A 15,707-nucleotide genomic window follows, 5' to 3' on the forward strand; every position below is an offset into this window, starting at 1 on the left:
GTGTGTATACTGTATATATATATATATATATATATATATATATATATATATAGAGAGAGAGAGAGAGAGAGCACAATATAATTACTATACACAAGTGTATTATTATTAAATTACTTAATGTTGTTCATTATTTTATATATTTATATTTTCATTTTTATATTTATTATTTTGCACACCACAGGAACTTATAAAATGACCTATTTAAAGAAAAAAACCTACAGCACTTAAAGCAAAGCACTTAAAAATGTAATATATATATATATATGTATGTACAGTCAAACCAAAATTTATTCAGACACCTTGAACATTTCATTCATTAATACAGTTTATTCACTATAGTTTAAAAAAATGGGAATAAAATATCAATCAACGGAGTGACCATACGCAGCAACCGATCAAAATCGGCGGGACAGAGCTGAAAGTGCTCCTTGTGGTGATCCTCATCCAGCCGAAGCTCCTGAATTAAAGAATGGATCTTTCCCCGCTCATTCCGAGTCCGTAGAACAGGGTGAATAGCCTTCTCCTTTCCAGACACTTTCAACGCCGTCGCAAAAGACACAATACAAGCACATCTGAATCCATGTTGTGATAACTGAGGGAAAACCTATATCTTCAATAAAAAAATAAAATAAAATAAAAAACTGAGGTGAAACCTTGGCGCGTGATGTCATATCCTGCTCCCGCCCATATTCGCAGCGGCATCCGAAAAAATTTTGCACGTTCAAAGTCTAGTGTGACCGCCCCTTAACTGTGAAAGTTTACTCCTCATTTTCAGTCAAGCACTTGCAGTTGTTGAGAGGATATCGAACTCTTCTGTTAGACTGCATGAAGGAGCAGCAGTTGGTCAGCCATAAAAGTGGTGATAGAGTGTTAATCAAGTTCATTGCACCAGTGGCTCTGTCAGTTACTGGCCTTTGTTCACTAGGATTTCTCTGATGCTCCCCTGAGTCTGTCTGTCATTCTCATGTACCATGACGGTGTCTATTAGCATCACTAGCTGGACCTGCATGTGTTATGAAATATTGAATTAGATTAGACTGGCCATACAAATTATTTATGTATTGAAATAGTTATATGAACTCTACCGTTTATTAATTGAAATTATACCGTATCAGCAATGGTAGAATGGACCAAGTGCTTTGGAACGCTTGACACAGAAAGTGCATACATAAAAATATTGCAAGTATGTTATGTTTTTTACAACAGTTCAATAAACAATAAGTTAGCATTGGGTTATTTATATTTTAGATAAACATCGTCATATTACTTTGTCTATTTCTGTCAAAAAAAATAGTTACAAACAAAGCCACAGCAGAATCAACCAGTCCACATCTCTGAATCAGTGTTTTGAAGGAATTGGTAGAGTGAATGATTCAATGACTCACTCTTAAAGATGATCACTTAAATTATTGTTTTTGAACAGAACAGTTGTTATTTTACTATGATTTATTATTACTCTTATTATATTTATTTATATTTTGAATTAGCTTTTTTGTCATTTGTTTTATTTTAGTTTTATGTGCTTTTGTAAATTTTATACAAAAAATTTATATTTCTATTTTTTTCAGTGATAGTAATTTTAGTACTTCAACTTCTAATTTCTCATTATTGTTCAAGCTGTCATCTAATATTTAATTTTTATTTTAGCTTTATTTCTGTTACCACTCAAAGATGATTCGCTTACAAAGATGGTCACTTGTTTTCCTCCTGAATGAATCATTGTGTTTGAATGAATTAGTTGAGAGAATGATTCGTGCCTCGCTCTCCTACTGGCGTATTGATGTATACGACAGAAAGTCACTGAAAATGCCCACCAATAGCTATGTAAGTGAAGTTGTTTTGCAAGATAAAATAACAAAAGCATTAGTTATGGTTCATAATTCATCCACTTATATTTTTTGTAGCTAATTAGTTAATTTTGTGTCAAAAGCAGAAATATTTAAAAAGAATTGTCTCAGACACATAAAAAGAAATCTGTATTGACCATAATACATGTTATGAATAGTGAATTGGGAAAATATAGAGAGAGAGATTTACAGATTAACATATCAGTATTTCAGAAACATTTGGGGGAAATGTGTGTAAGGTACAGAGGCAAAAATTGTGTGTGTATGGGGGGTAAAACGAAATTTAGTGTATGGCTGCTTTAAGACTTGTTAATTAATATTTTATAGAGTATTGACTTATTATAAATCACAATGCAACGAAAAGGTAAAGGTCAGGTAAAACTAAATTTAGTCTATGGCTGCTTGTTAATGAATATTTTATAGAGTATTGACTTATTTTTGTTAAACACTTTATAGAAAGCCGTTGTTTGTGACTGTGATGAATGTGGCTGAAGTGTTGAAGCACTGTTACTGTCAGTGAGAAAGAGCTCATCTCTCTCTTGTGTGATTTATTCTCAGTAGCTCCTTGAACAAACACACAGGATAAGACTGTGACCAGTGGGTCATCTCCTCGTCTCTGGTGCTTTTAGCACTGTGTTCCCATGGCAACCTGCATGCACTGCTTCAGCTCGGGCTGGACATGAGAACAGATCTATGATTATGAGCAGTGTTGGGCAAGTTACTTCCAAAATGTAATACATTATATATTACTAGTTACTGACTTTTGAAAGTAATTAGTTATATTACAATATAACTGTCTCTGAATTGTAATGCGTTACACTACTGTTGAGTTACTTTCATCAAAATATCCACAGAAGTATTATTAAATGCCAAAATGTAGTTTATTGCTGCTCATTCTACATCCAGTGGAGGGTAATGTGGTAGGTCTATATAGCATAAAATATGAAATCATATTTAGATACCGGTATGTAGGTCTACATTAATGTTACGTTGTAGTTTAGGTTAAAAAATATAAGCACAAATCGCATTATTACATTCATAAATAACACCGGTAAATAAAGCGAAATGTTATAATGTACAAACAATATACACAGTACCTAGCATATAGGCTATTTTGAACGGTTTCAGAAGAAAACAAGAATGAAAAATATAAGTTGCTAAACAAGCCAAAACGAATTAGGGCTAATTCAATGCGAAACTGAAAGCAAACGCCGTTCTTGCGCAGCCTACCTCTCTCATTCGCTATTAATCCAATTAAATGTGTCCATATTTGCGATGTATTTGAATGCTAAATTATTATGTAAACCAGGCTTACTTAACGCGCTTAAAAACATCCTCGTCGAGCAAATGTGTCTGGCCTGAGCTCAAGCTGAACGGCACGGATTGTACTATGCGCAGTACGCACTATTTAAATTAACCAGTGTATCTATATGTTTGGTTGACTGTATTTTATTCTGATAATGAACAGGCTGCAACGTTTGCAATGCTGTGTGTGTGAGGCGCCGGGCGATCGAACAGCGGAAACAAACAACAACAAAAATTCTCCGTCATTTTTGGTCATGCAGATCATTCAAACTGCAATGTGTTTACTTTTATTTCTGTCATCTCGGTTTCCTTTCCGTGGACTTTTGTAGAGCGCCGCGCCACACAAATAGCCTATGAACAACTCAGCAGCATCTCTCAGTCTTTTCCTTTCGTTTTGTTAACCTGTTAATTAGGCTATTTAAGTCAAATATTTCGCATATTCATTCATTTTATATATACACTATGATTTAATAAAAACAGATTTTATTTTTAGTTAAACTTAATTTTTGTTGCTCGTCCGCCGTCTTTTTCTCTTCTCCGACCCCGCAGCTCTCTCCGATAGCTTAGTGTTAGTGGCACCAGTCCAGGTGTTTCCAGGTTTTACTCGTGCTATTTCTCCATGTTGAGAGTTTGGTGTCGCACATATTGCACCTGACTATGCATTCTTATCCTTTTCTCCGATGAACTGAAAATGCAACTCTCTCCGATAGCTTAGTGTGGCACCAGTCCAGGTGTTTCCAGGTTTTACTCGTGCTATTTCTCCATGTTGAGAGTTTGGTGTCGTACATATTGCACCTGACTATGCATTCTTATGCTTTTCTCCAATTAACTGAAAAAAACAGGAGTGTGTCCATCTCACAAATGTAGAATTCGTCTCTGCAGTCATCTCAACCATCTAATTCCAGCAGCAGGAAATAGACAAACTATTTTACCCGCGGAATATTTTCTCTGGTGCTGTTTTGCGGTGTTGGTAAATTCACCACTTAATTTTGAGTTAAAATATGTTGTTGTAACTTGCGTTACTGAGATTGTAACGAGTAATAATATTACCCAAATTGTATTAGTAATGCGTTATATTACTGCGTTACAGCAAAAAGTAATATACTACTGTAATATTATTACTTTTGTAATGCGTTACTCCCAACACTGATTATAAGCAATCAGAGCCTCTATTTGCACACATGGCAGAGTTTCTACACAGCTAGGCCATGCCAAGTGTCCCAGTCCAAGTCATGGTGCGTCCTCTCCAAGTGGCTCTGTTACCTAAATGGATACGCTTAAATAAAAGGATTTAAGATCTGCTTTGAGATTCCACCTTCTAAAAGTGGATAATTCCTTAATTAAAAGGATGACCTGGGGGTGTGCGTGCAAATAAAAGACTCTTGGTGGCTTTCAGAAGGTTGTATCAGTGGTTCATCTGTACCAGTTTAGTTCCATCTCTAATCAAACACATCTGAACCGGATAATCAAGGTATTTGGGCTCACCTGATTAAAGCAAGACATGCTGGTGTGGGGTTAAAGATAAACTTTGCAGGGTGAAAGAGCATCTTTCATACTTAGTAGGGTCAGTGGGTTGATATGTTTGACTAGTCATCCCAACTAGTCAGCTAGTAAATTCATCTAGATTTGGTAAGACTTTACAACAAGGCCTCATTTGTTAATATTATTTACATGATCTAATATGACATAATAATGTACAATACATTTTATATACTAAGTATATAATACTTAGTATTATTTATATACTATTATAGAATTTATTAATAGTTTGAATTAGCTTTTTTTATTTTAAATTTAAATTTTAGTTTTGGCAACTTTGCTTTTGTCATTTTCTTTTGTGTTTTTATTTCAGTTTTTGTAATACTATTTATTTTAGTTAGTTGCCAAAGCAACAGTTCATAATTATTATCATAATTAATGATAACAACACTGCAGGGCATTAACTAATGTAAACAGATACTGATAAACTTCTGATTTTGAAATTATATTAGTAAATGTTGAAATTAATATTAAGACTAATGCATGCCATAGAAGTATTGTTTATTACTAGCTCACGTTAATGTAGTCAAGTAATGTTACCAAATGAGACCTTTTTGTAAAATGTTACTTTATATATACTGTATATATATGTATGTGTGTATAGGCCTGTCGCAATAATTAAATAACTGTCTGATCGCGATTTTTTGATCTACCGCGATTATTGTGCTTTTTATAAAAGACAAGGGGGAGTCATACACCAAAAGAAATAGAAGAGCACCAGTTTGCTTTTCATGCACTGTATAGCCTATACAGGGCTCCAGACTCATTCTTCCCACTGGTCGCTCTTTTGCAACTAACTTTCTCAGCTGGTCGCACGAGCACATGATTTGGTCGCAATATTTTTGTTAATTTTTGTTGGCTGCAGCTGTCAGTCATTCTCCGCTCAAACAGCACGTCACGTTCCGTTATGACAGTCAGCATAAAACTCTCTCCAAGATGATATATTCCCATTATAATACTTTAAGGAAGGAAGGAATTATCACAAACAGAAAGATTATTAGAAGCCTTCTGATTTCTATCTTATATTCATTAATGTGTTTAGTAAGAATACAAATAGTTAACAGAATAAACATGTTTAAATTGTATAATGTGCACCAAAGATTTTTTTTTCAAGATATTGCTTTTGCTGCTAAATTATACAGTCAGCTAGTTTAATTTCATAGATTATATATTTTTATTCAAATGTAGTTTTTCTCTGTAATGAGGAAGTGAGTATTGAATAATCGTGACAGCCCTATGTGTGTATATATGTATATATTTAGCAGCTGTAACTGTTAGACTGTCAGCAGTGTCTGTTTTATGCAGAATCTATGATGTCTGTTTTATAAAATTAACGTTTATTGTTATTTTAGCTGATTTATGTGTTGAATAGTTGTCAATCATGCTATTGAAAGTTGTGCTTAGTGTTTATATAGGGCTAAGAAGAGTGTTTGATCTGTGTCAGGCGTCCCCCTAAAGCAGTCTGATTATACATAGACTTGTCATTCATTCATCCCACCAACTACTCAATTTTGAAAATCCCTACTCTGATCACCCACATAAGCATATAACATAAATGGCACTACAGCACTCTGCAGCATGACATAACAAGCACAGAAATGCAGAAACTGTATTTGGCCTGTTGACGCATGTAAACACAGACCCACACGGAAATACGTTCAATTAAGAGCTGCTCTTAAACCTAGTGGGAGTTCCAGCAAAAAAGGTGTCTATTATAAATAACAATAATAATCTTAATAAACAACCTGAAGAACACAAGAAGAAATGATTGATTAGAGAAGAGCGGTTGCAGTGGAATTGTTTCCCTTGTGACCAATTTCAACATGCTACTGCAAGCAAATAAACACAAAACACAATAAACAATAAGCAGGCAAAAGCAAGTGGGCCGTAAGCCTGATTCGGTCCTAATGAACTGACAGATCAGAAATAATAATCCAGCCGCAGGACCATAAGTCACTGCAAAGGTGTAATAATGTCAGCCTTGTTAATTAAGGCAGTGGTTTGATATAAATGCACCGGTGTAATATATATAAACAAGTGTTGCTGGCCATGGTTGTAGTGGCGTAACTGTGCCAAGCTAAATCAACTAGTGAGTTGTGGGCTTCTGTTTTTGTGTATCCTGCTGCACTGTGAAGCAGTTATCACCTCCACCAGCTAGAAATGATTAGTCACACACACCAGCTGTGTGTTTTTGCTCACAGAACTCAATAGCGAGACTGTCTCTCTGCTCTTTACCTATAATTGCAAGGGATTTAGAAATTGTACATCCAAGAATATTATCATTATTGATCATTATTGAGTATTCAGTCAATGTGTGGCCATGTAAAGCCAATAGATCCATGTTCTTCCGTGTTACTTTCTGATGATACTTTTTGCTCTATTAAGCCAGTACAGTGGGTGAAAGGACAAATATGCTGGGTATCATCTAATGTGTTTTATCTGTTGCTAAGGGCCAAACTGGGAATTATTGGAATGTTTTTAATTGAAAATTGTTTATAATTGATTTTGCTGATAGGACATTTGCCTTTGGGATGAAAATTCCAATACAGATTAAATATTTAATATAAATTCCAACATTTATATACATTACAATCCAATATTTTATATATTATATAAGGGGTAACAGATATCATTCAAAACTATTATTAGTATAGTCTTAGTAGTTGTTATTGTTCTTGATGATAATAATAATAATAATAATAATACCAACATTCTTTTTCTTCTTCTTTTTTTTCTTATTATTAATTGTAAAAATAATTGTGATAACAACACCAATAACATTAATAAATCAACACACAAATAAAAAAAATGGTGTGAATATAAGCATTAGTACACATAGGTAAAGCAACTTTCCCTATGTGCCATATTTCTGAGTGAAACTAAATATTTAAAGAGAAAAATGTAGTGTCTGACTGGATTTTATCCATCTGTTTTGATTTTATTGAGATAATTAAGAATTAAGACCAGGAATTAATTTAGAAAGTAAATGGTTTAAATGTTGCTTTCATGTTGATTTCACATGAAGTAGCCCTGGTATCACCAGAATGACATTCCAGCATGTTGGACAGTTCTAGCATGCCGTTGTGTGTATGTTTTTTGAGCAAGTCTTTATTGAACCCCGCAGGGACTCAGGCGAGTGTGCTTACATTGTGTTGAGCCGAGCAGCGCTCTAAAAATGGCCCTCCTCCCCTGCTCATCATGGGGAATTTGAGCCCAAGCGAGATGTACACCTGGAAAGGTCAAAGCTTTAGTGAAAGACTCAGCTGAATTATTGATCTTGACAAGCAGTGCTTTGACACAACCCTGTAAAATAATAACCAGCCAAACAAAGCCCCCCCGGGAAAAACCAGAAAGAAAGTACCAAAACATCAGGGAAAATATGAAAGTACAGTCTGGTATCAGGTGAAGCGCGTATGCAGGATGGATAATGCCGCATCATCTGCCATACGGTCATATAATGTTTTTATTGTTGCAGTAAGTTATGGTTTATAATCAGAGGTACACAGCTCAGTAGGTGTCTCATCTGTTCCTCATTGCAAAGCTCAACTGCCTTTGATTTGTACAGCTGTCACCTGAAATTATATCATCGTTGTTTTGTGTTGTTGTTTTTCCTCTAATGTTCTGTTAGCGAAGCATTATTGCAATTACAGTCTGCTTTGTGCTAAAGCTCTCGCCGCAGCACAAAAGCTCATTTGATATGGAAAATACCTACTTTTAGCATTTCAAACATTTTTAAAACAAAGCCTTATTAGCAGCTTTTAGAGTGTCATTAAACAGCGTCTGGCCCGGTCAGAGCGATGCCAATAAATGCGGCTCGCACTGGCATTCGCACCTTTTTAACACTCACTTTATTGTCGAATGGTTACTCCTGTTCTAATCTAGATCCAAACAAACAGAAATGATAGCGAAATTTGCATTTGTCATAATGCTGCATTAACGCAGTGGTCACACTTTGTTTTTTGTGATAAATGCTATGCTAAAGCACAGATTCAGCTGGTTTGTGGAGACAAATGAGAGCTTTGAATAAATATCTCCTCTTTACTGTTTATTAATATACTAAAAATGATGAATGTGCTACGGGGTGCGTGGAACGCGGTCGTATGGAAAAATGATGGTTGTTGCAGCTCTAAACCTGCTCTTGAGTAATACATCTGGTGCAAAGTGCCTCAGAGCCAGACCTATTACAGTATGGTAAGTTTTTAATCTTTAAAAAAATATGGCCATAAATATCGGAGTTGCTCTGTTTCTCCCTCAGTCGCGCTGGTCTTTTTTGTTCCATGGTAGAAAAACTCTCACGCACCTGTTCACAAAATGATATGTCATTTATCAGTGAATACTGAGACACAAATAAACACCCCTAAATAAACATCACTTCATTCACATTTTTATTTATTTTTTGGAATGCAGGTAATTAAGGACATTTTTACACTTTGGACAATTTATTTTCTCTAATGTCAAAATCTCAGAGCAACAAATGAGACGTCATCATGTAACATCTTGACTAGAATATGGTAATGTTAACATAGATTTGCTTGTGATGGGACCAGAAATGTACACAAGAGAGATAAAGGGTCTCAGATTTCATATTCTAGAACTGACCCTGAATCAGGGGTTCTCGCCCTGTTCTTGATCAGTGAGTATTTCTCAGAAAGTTTTCATGAACTTTTAATTCATTTAGACCATTTAAAAACTTTTTGGAGCATGACCCAAGGTTTTTTTTTGTTTTGTTTTGTTTTTAAATCTTGTTTTTAAAATGTCTTATTTTGTGTTCTGTAGAATAAAAAAAAAAATCGACAAGAGGTTAAGTTCATCTTTGCTCACGGGTCACATAGTAACCTACATTTCACATGTATTTGCATATGTAGATCTTGCGTACAGTAAAATAGATTAAACATTTCTAAATGTTTTTTGAGTGTTTTTCTATTGAGTCTTTACCGATTCATGTATATTTAAATCTTTCATTCAGTTTTTACTCATGTGCCAAATCCACAACTGAAATTAGGCAAAAAGACACTTTGGGATTATCATGTTCACCTGCACTGGCAACACTTGCCACAATGGGTTGTTCTGCATTTTGTAAATTTCCTCAGAAATTATGACAGTTCAGAGCTCCATCATCTTAACAGATCCAAACATTTCCCAGATTCCAAGTGGCTCCAATCCAAGGCCCCACTTACCCTTCAGAATTATCCAGGATATTGTAAAGGCCATGAGTGGATCATTTATAATTTTCAGGAGTATTGAAATATTGTGCACATTTTCTGGATGTCTTCTACAGACTGACATACATTTCCCAGAGGCCATCTCTCATCCAGCTACTATATGTGTCCTGACATACTGAAATATGACTGTGCCTTAATTAACTGTCAGATTAATTAGATCAACACCAGACGACAGGCAAAATGTTGCTTTTGAAGTATCTCGCTAGGGGAAGTAAATTGAAATGGATCTTTCTCACTGGGTGCGTGTCAAAAGCAGGTGGCGAAGCCTGCAGGTGGGGATATCACTGTTATTGTATATGGCAATATGTGTTATCTCAAACTGATTTAGGTGGATGTCATGTCTGCGTGTCACGTCCCGTCAAAGCACTGCTCCAAATGTAAGCGCTCTGTCTACCCCAACAGGAAGAAACGCTCATTTAATCCTTTTCTTTGAAGCCAAAGTGTTTCTCTATAGCCTGGAGATCCACAAAAACAAACACGTCTGCTCAGTAAAAAGCAACGCCCCATGTCTTTAGGCTTTTTAATATATATTTGATGATTGGTGTAAGCTTGCATTAGCAGTTATTCCCACTGGCTATTAATGAAACATTCGACATTCACTAAACGTCAAATTTCTCTGAAACACCATTCACAGAGTAGAATTTCATAGGGGTTGGCTTTAATGAAATTCATGCATGTTATCAAATTGCAAGCTTAGCAGGAACTGGAAAGAAACAACAACTCAAGGCTGAAAACTGTAAAGTTGGGCTCATTTCATTGCCTGCTCCTCTGAACTCTGTACATTCAATGACTAACTTCTGATTCTAAGGCGGTTTTCTTCTTCATGATTAGGTTTGGGTCAGAATTTATGTGATTTTATATGAATTTAATTTCAGAGTTGGTTTACTTTTTGCTTTTTTTTCTATTACAGGCCTTTCCATGCATATCGACAGGAATTTATGGTAAGGAAAATGTATATTCATCCTCTAAACCTTTTCAGTGTATGTATATGAGTGATTCTGAACGTGTGCATGAAGAAGCATGTGTGCGGTTTAGATAGCAACTTACATGTATGCTGGCAATGTGTGCGTATTTATTTATTTTTATTTTTATTTAGTCATTTAGCAGACGCTTTTATCCAAAGCGACTTACAAATGAGGACAATAAAAGCAGTCAAAACTAACAAAAGAGCAACAATATATAAGTGCAAATGACAAGTCTCGGTTAGCCTGCCTCAGTACACGTAGCAAGGTGTGTATATATATATATATGACCACGGTGCGCGCTTTACCACCTACGCCACTGAAGCTGATGATTAACTGCCGTCTTTTATAGTTTTGACTATCCCTATAACACATTTGTGGGTGGAGCTACTGTAAATAGCCTCTATCAACAAGGCGGGCTATTTGCACTTAGTGGTCCAAGTACTGAGCCCTGAGGCACCCCATTATGATGCGTATAATGTAGAAATGAACGAGCCGATGATGAGCAAATTACCTCTACAATCTTTTCATGTATTTAAATTCTCCCAGCCTTACTTTCATTTTCAAAATTGTCTCTTGTCTTTAGAAAGAAGTATATTGAAGTCTGCATATATGCATAATGTGCCTGATGTGTGTGTATGCTACCGTTCAAAAGCTTGTGGGTAGTTTTTGATAGATAGTCCACAAGAGAAAATAATAGTTGAATTTATAAAAATGACCCGTTCAAAAGTTATGCTTGCATACGCTTGATTTTTAATACTGTGTTGTTACCTGGATGATCCACAGCTGTTTTTTTTTGTGATAGTTGTTCATGAGTCCCTTGTTTGTCCTGAACAGTTAAATTGCAAAATTATTTGGTTTTACAGGAACTTTTGCGTATTTGAACCCTTTCCTACAATGACTGTATGATTTTGAGATCCATCTTTTCACACTGATGACAGCTGAGGGACTTGCATGCCACTGCTACAAAAAAGTTCAAACACTCACTGATGCTCCAGAAGGAAACACATATTACAGAGATGTTTTACCTTGGTCTCCCCTACTGTATTAACTTATTAATTAATAATAATTATTATTATAATTTAAAATAGGTGTGTGTGTGTGTGAAATCAATTTTCTTTGTAACATTATAAATATCTTTACTGTCGCTTTTGATCAATTTAATGCATCCTTGCTGAATAAAAGTATCCTTCAAAAAAAGTATGTTTAGAGCTTTCACACACATGGCATATTGGAGGAGATGCCACCCATAAACAAACTAGCGCCTGCTGCCAGCAGAGGGGTTAGATAGTATGATAGAGGTTATTAAGTCCGACGCTCATAGCCTATCAATCAATGCCACGAGAGACGGGTTAAAATGGGTTATTTCTTTTTTAGAGAGGATGGGAAGGACTGGCAAATCTATCAGTGTCTTACATAGTGCGGACACAGGAAAAGCACCGAGGTGGACAAAGGTTGCGTCTTCCTTTTCTCTGTCTGGATCTATCATTCACTTTTTTTTTTCCCTGGGTGTGCAATTGGTTCATTAACAGCAAATTTGTTAGTGCCATTTTTTTTTTTTTAGATTAAAGTTGTAGTAATACAGCTCATTTATGAAATTTGAAATAGAAATCTTACACCCCTATTATGAATCTGAAAAAAAGCTTCAACTTTATTCTAGTAAGTTTGATATTATTCTCAAAATATTAATGTTTTAATATTGTAATGTTCCAATTTTATTGTAAAAAGGGAGTATTGAGATTATTTTCGAAACATTTTTTTATATTTATTTTTAAAATGTTACATTTTATTGTGGCATTAAAATTGTATTGTACATAAAGAAAAGTTTTATTTTTGTATTCATTTTATTTATTTTAGTTATTTATTTTTTAATTTAAATATTTTTAAATGTAAGCTTTCTATTATATTTAATATAATACAATTTTTAAAACATAAAAATTATAAGTCTGTTAATGCTGTAAGATTGGTGAATAATAATAATAATAGTCATTATAACTATTAATATTGTCCCCAACCTCACTGCATCGTACAATTTTTGTATGGTAGCTACAGTGTTAACATCTGCTATTCATGCTAACATTTACCCAACAACTCACACATGAAATAGACACAAGTTAAAAGTTTCAAAATCATTATAACTTTATACAGAATAAGAAAAATACGTTATATCCGGGGGGAGGGAGGAATCGCTTTTATTCTTCTAAATCAGTTGTTCTCAGACAGACAGAGAACTGTACTGAGCATGTGTCATTGCTCTTACCTGGTTTTTGATCAAAGATATTTAGTGTTACTGTTGTCCTCGGCCTCAGTTATTCCAACTCTGACAACTCAAAGATGCTGTTCACAACATCTGTGTGTAAGATTCATATCAGGGAAACTCAAATCCAATAGCCTTGAACTCCACAGGTTAATTTTTCCATTTTTATTTTAGCCTGCAGAAAGAGAGAGTGTCAAAAAGGAGAAAACTGCAATTACATTTGAACCATTCAGGCATCTTAACAGCCTCCTCCTTACGGCGCTGTCACAATCTGTCATGATATATCCAGCCCTGCCTTTAGATAAACAACAAAGAGAAAATGAATTAGACGCCGGTTCATCTTTCACCGAAGCCTAGAGGAGAAAAACTCACTTTGTGCCCGTGAGGTTTAACTGCCTGATGACTTTGTCAAGGAAAAGACAGGGGCTGTCTGACATCAAAACGTGTCACTCATTAGATTACTGTCATCGCCATTTGAAGAGAGCTCTTTATTGCCTCATAATCCAGCTCATTGGGGTATATTGACTTGAAGCATTCATCACCATATCAAGGACTGGTCATTTAAGGTTTGTGTACACCTGGTGATAAGGCATGATTTATTATTTATTTTCTCTCAGAAATCCACTGCAAAGACCTTCCCAAGGCCTTGTGGAGAAAAATAAAAGTCAGTTTAATACAGTCCAGTCAGACTATGTTACATAAAAAGCTCTATGGACATATCATAGTAAGAAGAGAGTGATATTTGATATTAGACATAGCTGTATACGCATAAATTTTGTGTCGTATAGGCGTTTCGTCCACACGTATCCGGCGTTTTGGGAGAGTGAAACCGATATTTTTTTAAACCGGGTCCCAGAGTGGATAAATCTGAAAACGCCGCCCTTGCGTTTTCATGTGGACAGCAAATCCGTATATTTTCTGAAAATATATATATATATAACACACAGGGGTTAATGACAGGCAGTTAGACAGACATACACAGACAGATAAAATATGAAATATGTATGTAAATTTACATGTTTTAATTATTTGATATTTTATCTGGCTATCATTCTAAAGGCAATAAACCTTCCTACTTGACTTTTTAAACCGTTTTCAAATTTTGAATTGTAATTCTACATTCTACCTTTTTGCTACACTGTAAAAACATTTTTAACTTGTAAATAAAACAAAGATTATTAGAGTATGGTTTACATGAAAATACTATTTCAGTTTTTCTACTTCAAGATTTCACATTTACTTTAATGTGTTTCTTGCCATTTCTTTGTAATTGTGAAATTTACTAGCAATTTCTGAGTGAAAATAGTTTCAACACCTTTTTTTTTTTTTTTCAGTGTACCTCACTTCAATTTCAGAGATAAATTAAAATTTAAAAGCCATTTTCAATTCATTTCTGAGTAGTACACAACCCTGCTTGACAAATATTTACCCGTAAATGAACAAGAGGTGTGTTGACACTGAGATTTTTTTTTTTAGCCTGCAACTCTGGTGGTCTGAGATAGGTAGCTGTAATCCAGACAATGCATCCAAACGGCTGTTCAGGATCAGCCAGGGTCAGCCGACTAAGTGTCTTCACTCAGTGATTCCCTTGTCCATCTCTGTAGTGGGTCAGGGCCGAACCCCTTATCTCTTTACCTTGATATCGTACAGGTTTTCCTCTCAGGATAGCGCTGTAGCGAGGTTTATGCTGGGGAGTGGAAGTGTGAATACAGGCTTTGGGAGGGAATCTTTTATGATCACATACTGATGTAGGGTTATATCAGCACAAGCGGGAAAAAATCTTAGCGTGCATCTAGGGAAACGGATGAAAGTTTAGTGTTTTACACTTTCATGGTTTATCATTGTCAAGATTGACACCGCTCGGGGAAGTTTTGAGGGTTGAGGACATATTTCAGAGATCACAGTTGTTTGAGCAGAATCTAAATCTACAGCTCTACAGCAACAAGATTTTATATTTTAGCTGAGCTGTGAACTCGCAGTCTGAATTGAATGTGACATGAGAGAAAGATTGGTTGCAGTAAGATGGTAAACAGGCAAGAAATGTCAATTGCATGTGACAACAGTAGACAAGAGTATGGCATTGTTCAGCTAGTGATGTCTGATTCGTAAACAAGTGGAGTTTGATTTATTTTTTATGAATTGGTCAAAGTGTCTTATGAATCACTCTGAATAAACTCACTAGTAGGGGTGCTCCGATCAGGATTTTTGAGGCCGATCACAGAAAGCAGTATCTGCCGATACGATCACCGATACCGATCTTTTTAAAGCCTTATTTTTATAATGTAGAATTATTTATAGTAATACTCCAATCAGGAATTTTAGACATTTATTCATTTTTTGAAAATGAATTCCCCTCTTAGGTGACTCTTGTGAGAGGGGATTTTTTTATTTATTTGAGGGGTGGAGGGGAGCATTGTTTAGACATTTTTCAAAAATGTATATTTATCTCACCTAAATGTTCGATCATGCAGTGCATTTTTGTTTTTACACTCGTGCAATTGTTGCACAATAGCTTACACACAGCACAAAAAAAGTTGCTCAAGCAAGTGGCAAAACATTTAAAATACTTTTCTTA

General features: G+C 35.2%; 1 protein-coding gene across 1 annotated transcript in view; it reads left to right on the plus strand.

The window, feature by feature from the left end:
- LOC107739862 (O-acetyl-ADP-ribose deacetylase MACROD2-like) overlaps window positions 1-15,707 on the plus strand; it is a 253,846-nt gene that overhangs the window by 90,387 nt on the left and 147,752 nt on the right. The window contains exon 3 of the mRNA XM_016552077.1: window positions 10,824-10,854. Within this exon, the coding sequence (XP_016407563.1) occupies window positions 10,824-10,854 (31 nt within the window). The remainder of the gene's footprint in view (window positions 1-10,823; window positions 10,855-15,707) is intronic.

This window comes from Sinocyclocheilus rhinocerous, unplaced genomic scaffold (assembly GCF_001515625.1).
Source record: "Sinocyclocheilus rhinocerous isolate Xijiao unplaced genomic scaffold, SAMN03320098_v1.1 scaffold1156, whole genome shotgun sequence".
Taxonomy (NCBI): domain Eukaryota; kingdom Metazoa; phylum Chordata; class Actinopteri; order Cypriniformes; family Cyprinidae; genus Sinocyclocheilus; species Sinocyclocheilus rhinocerous.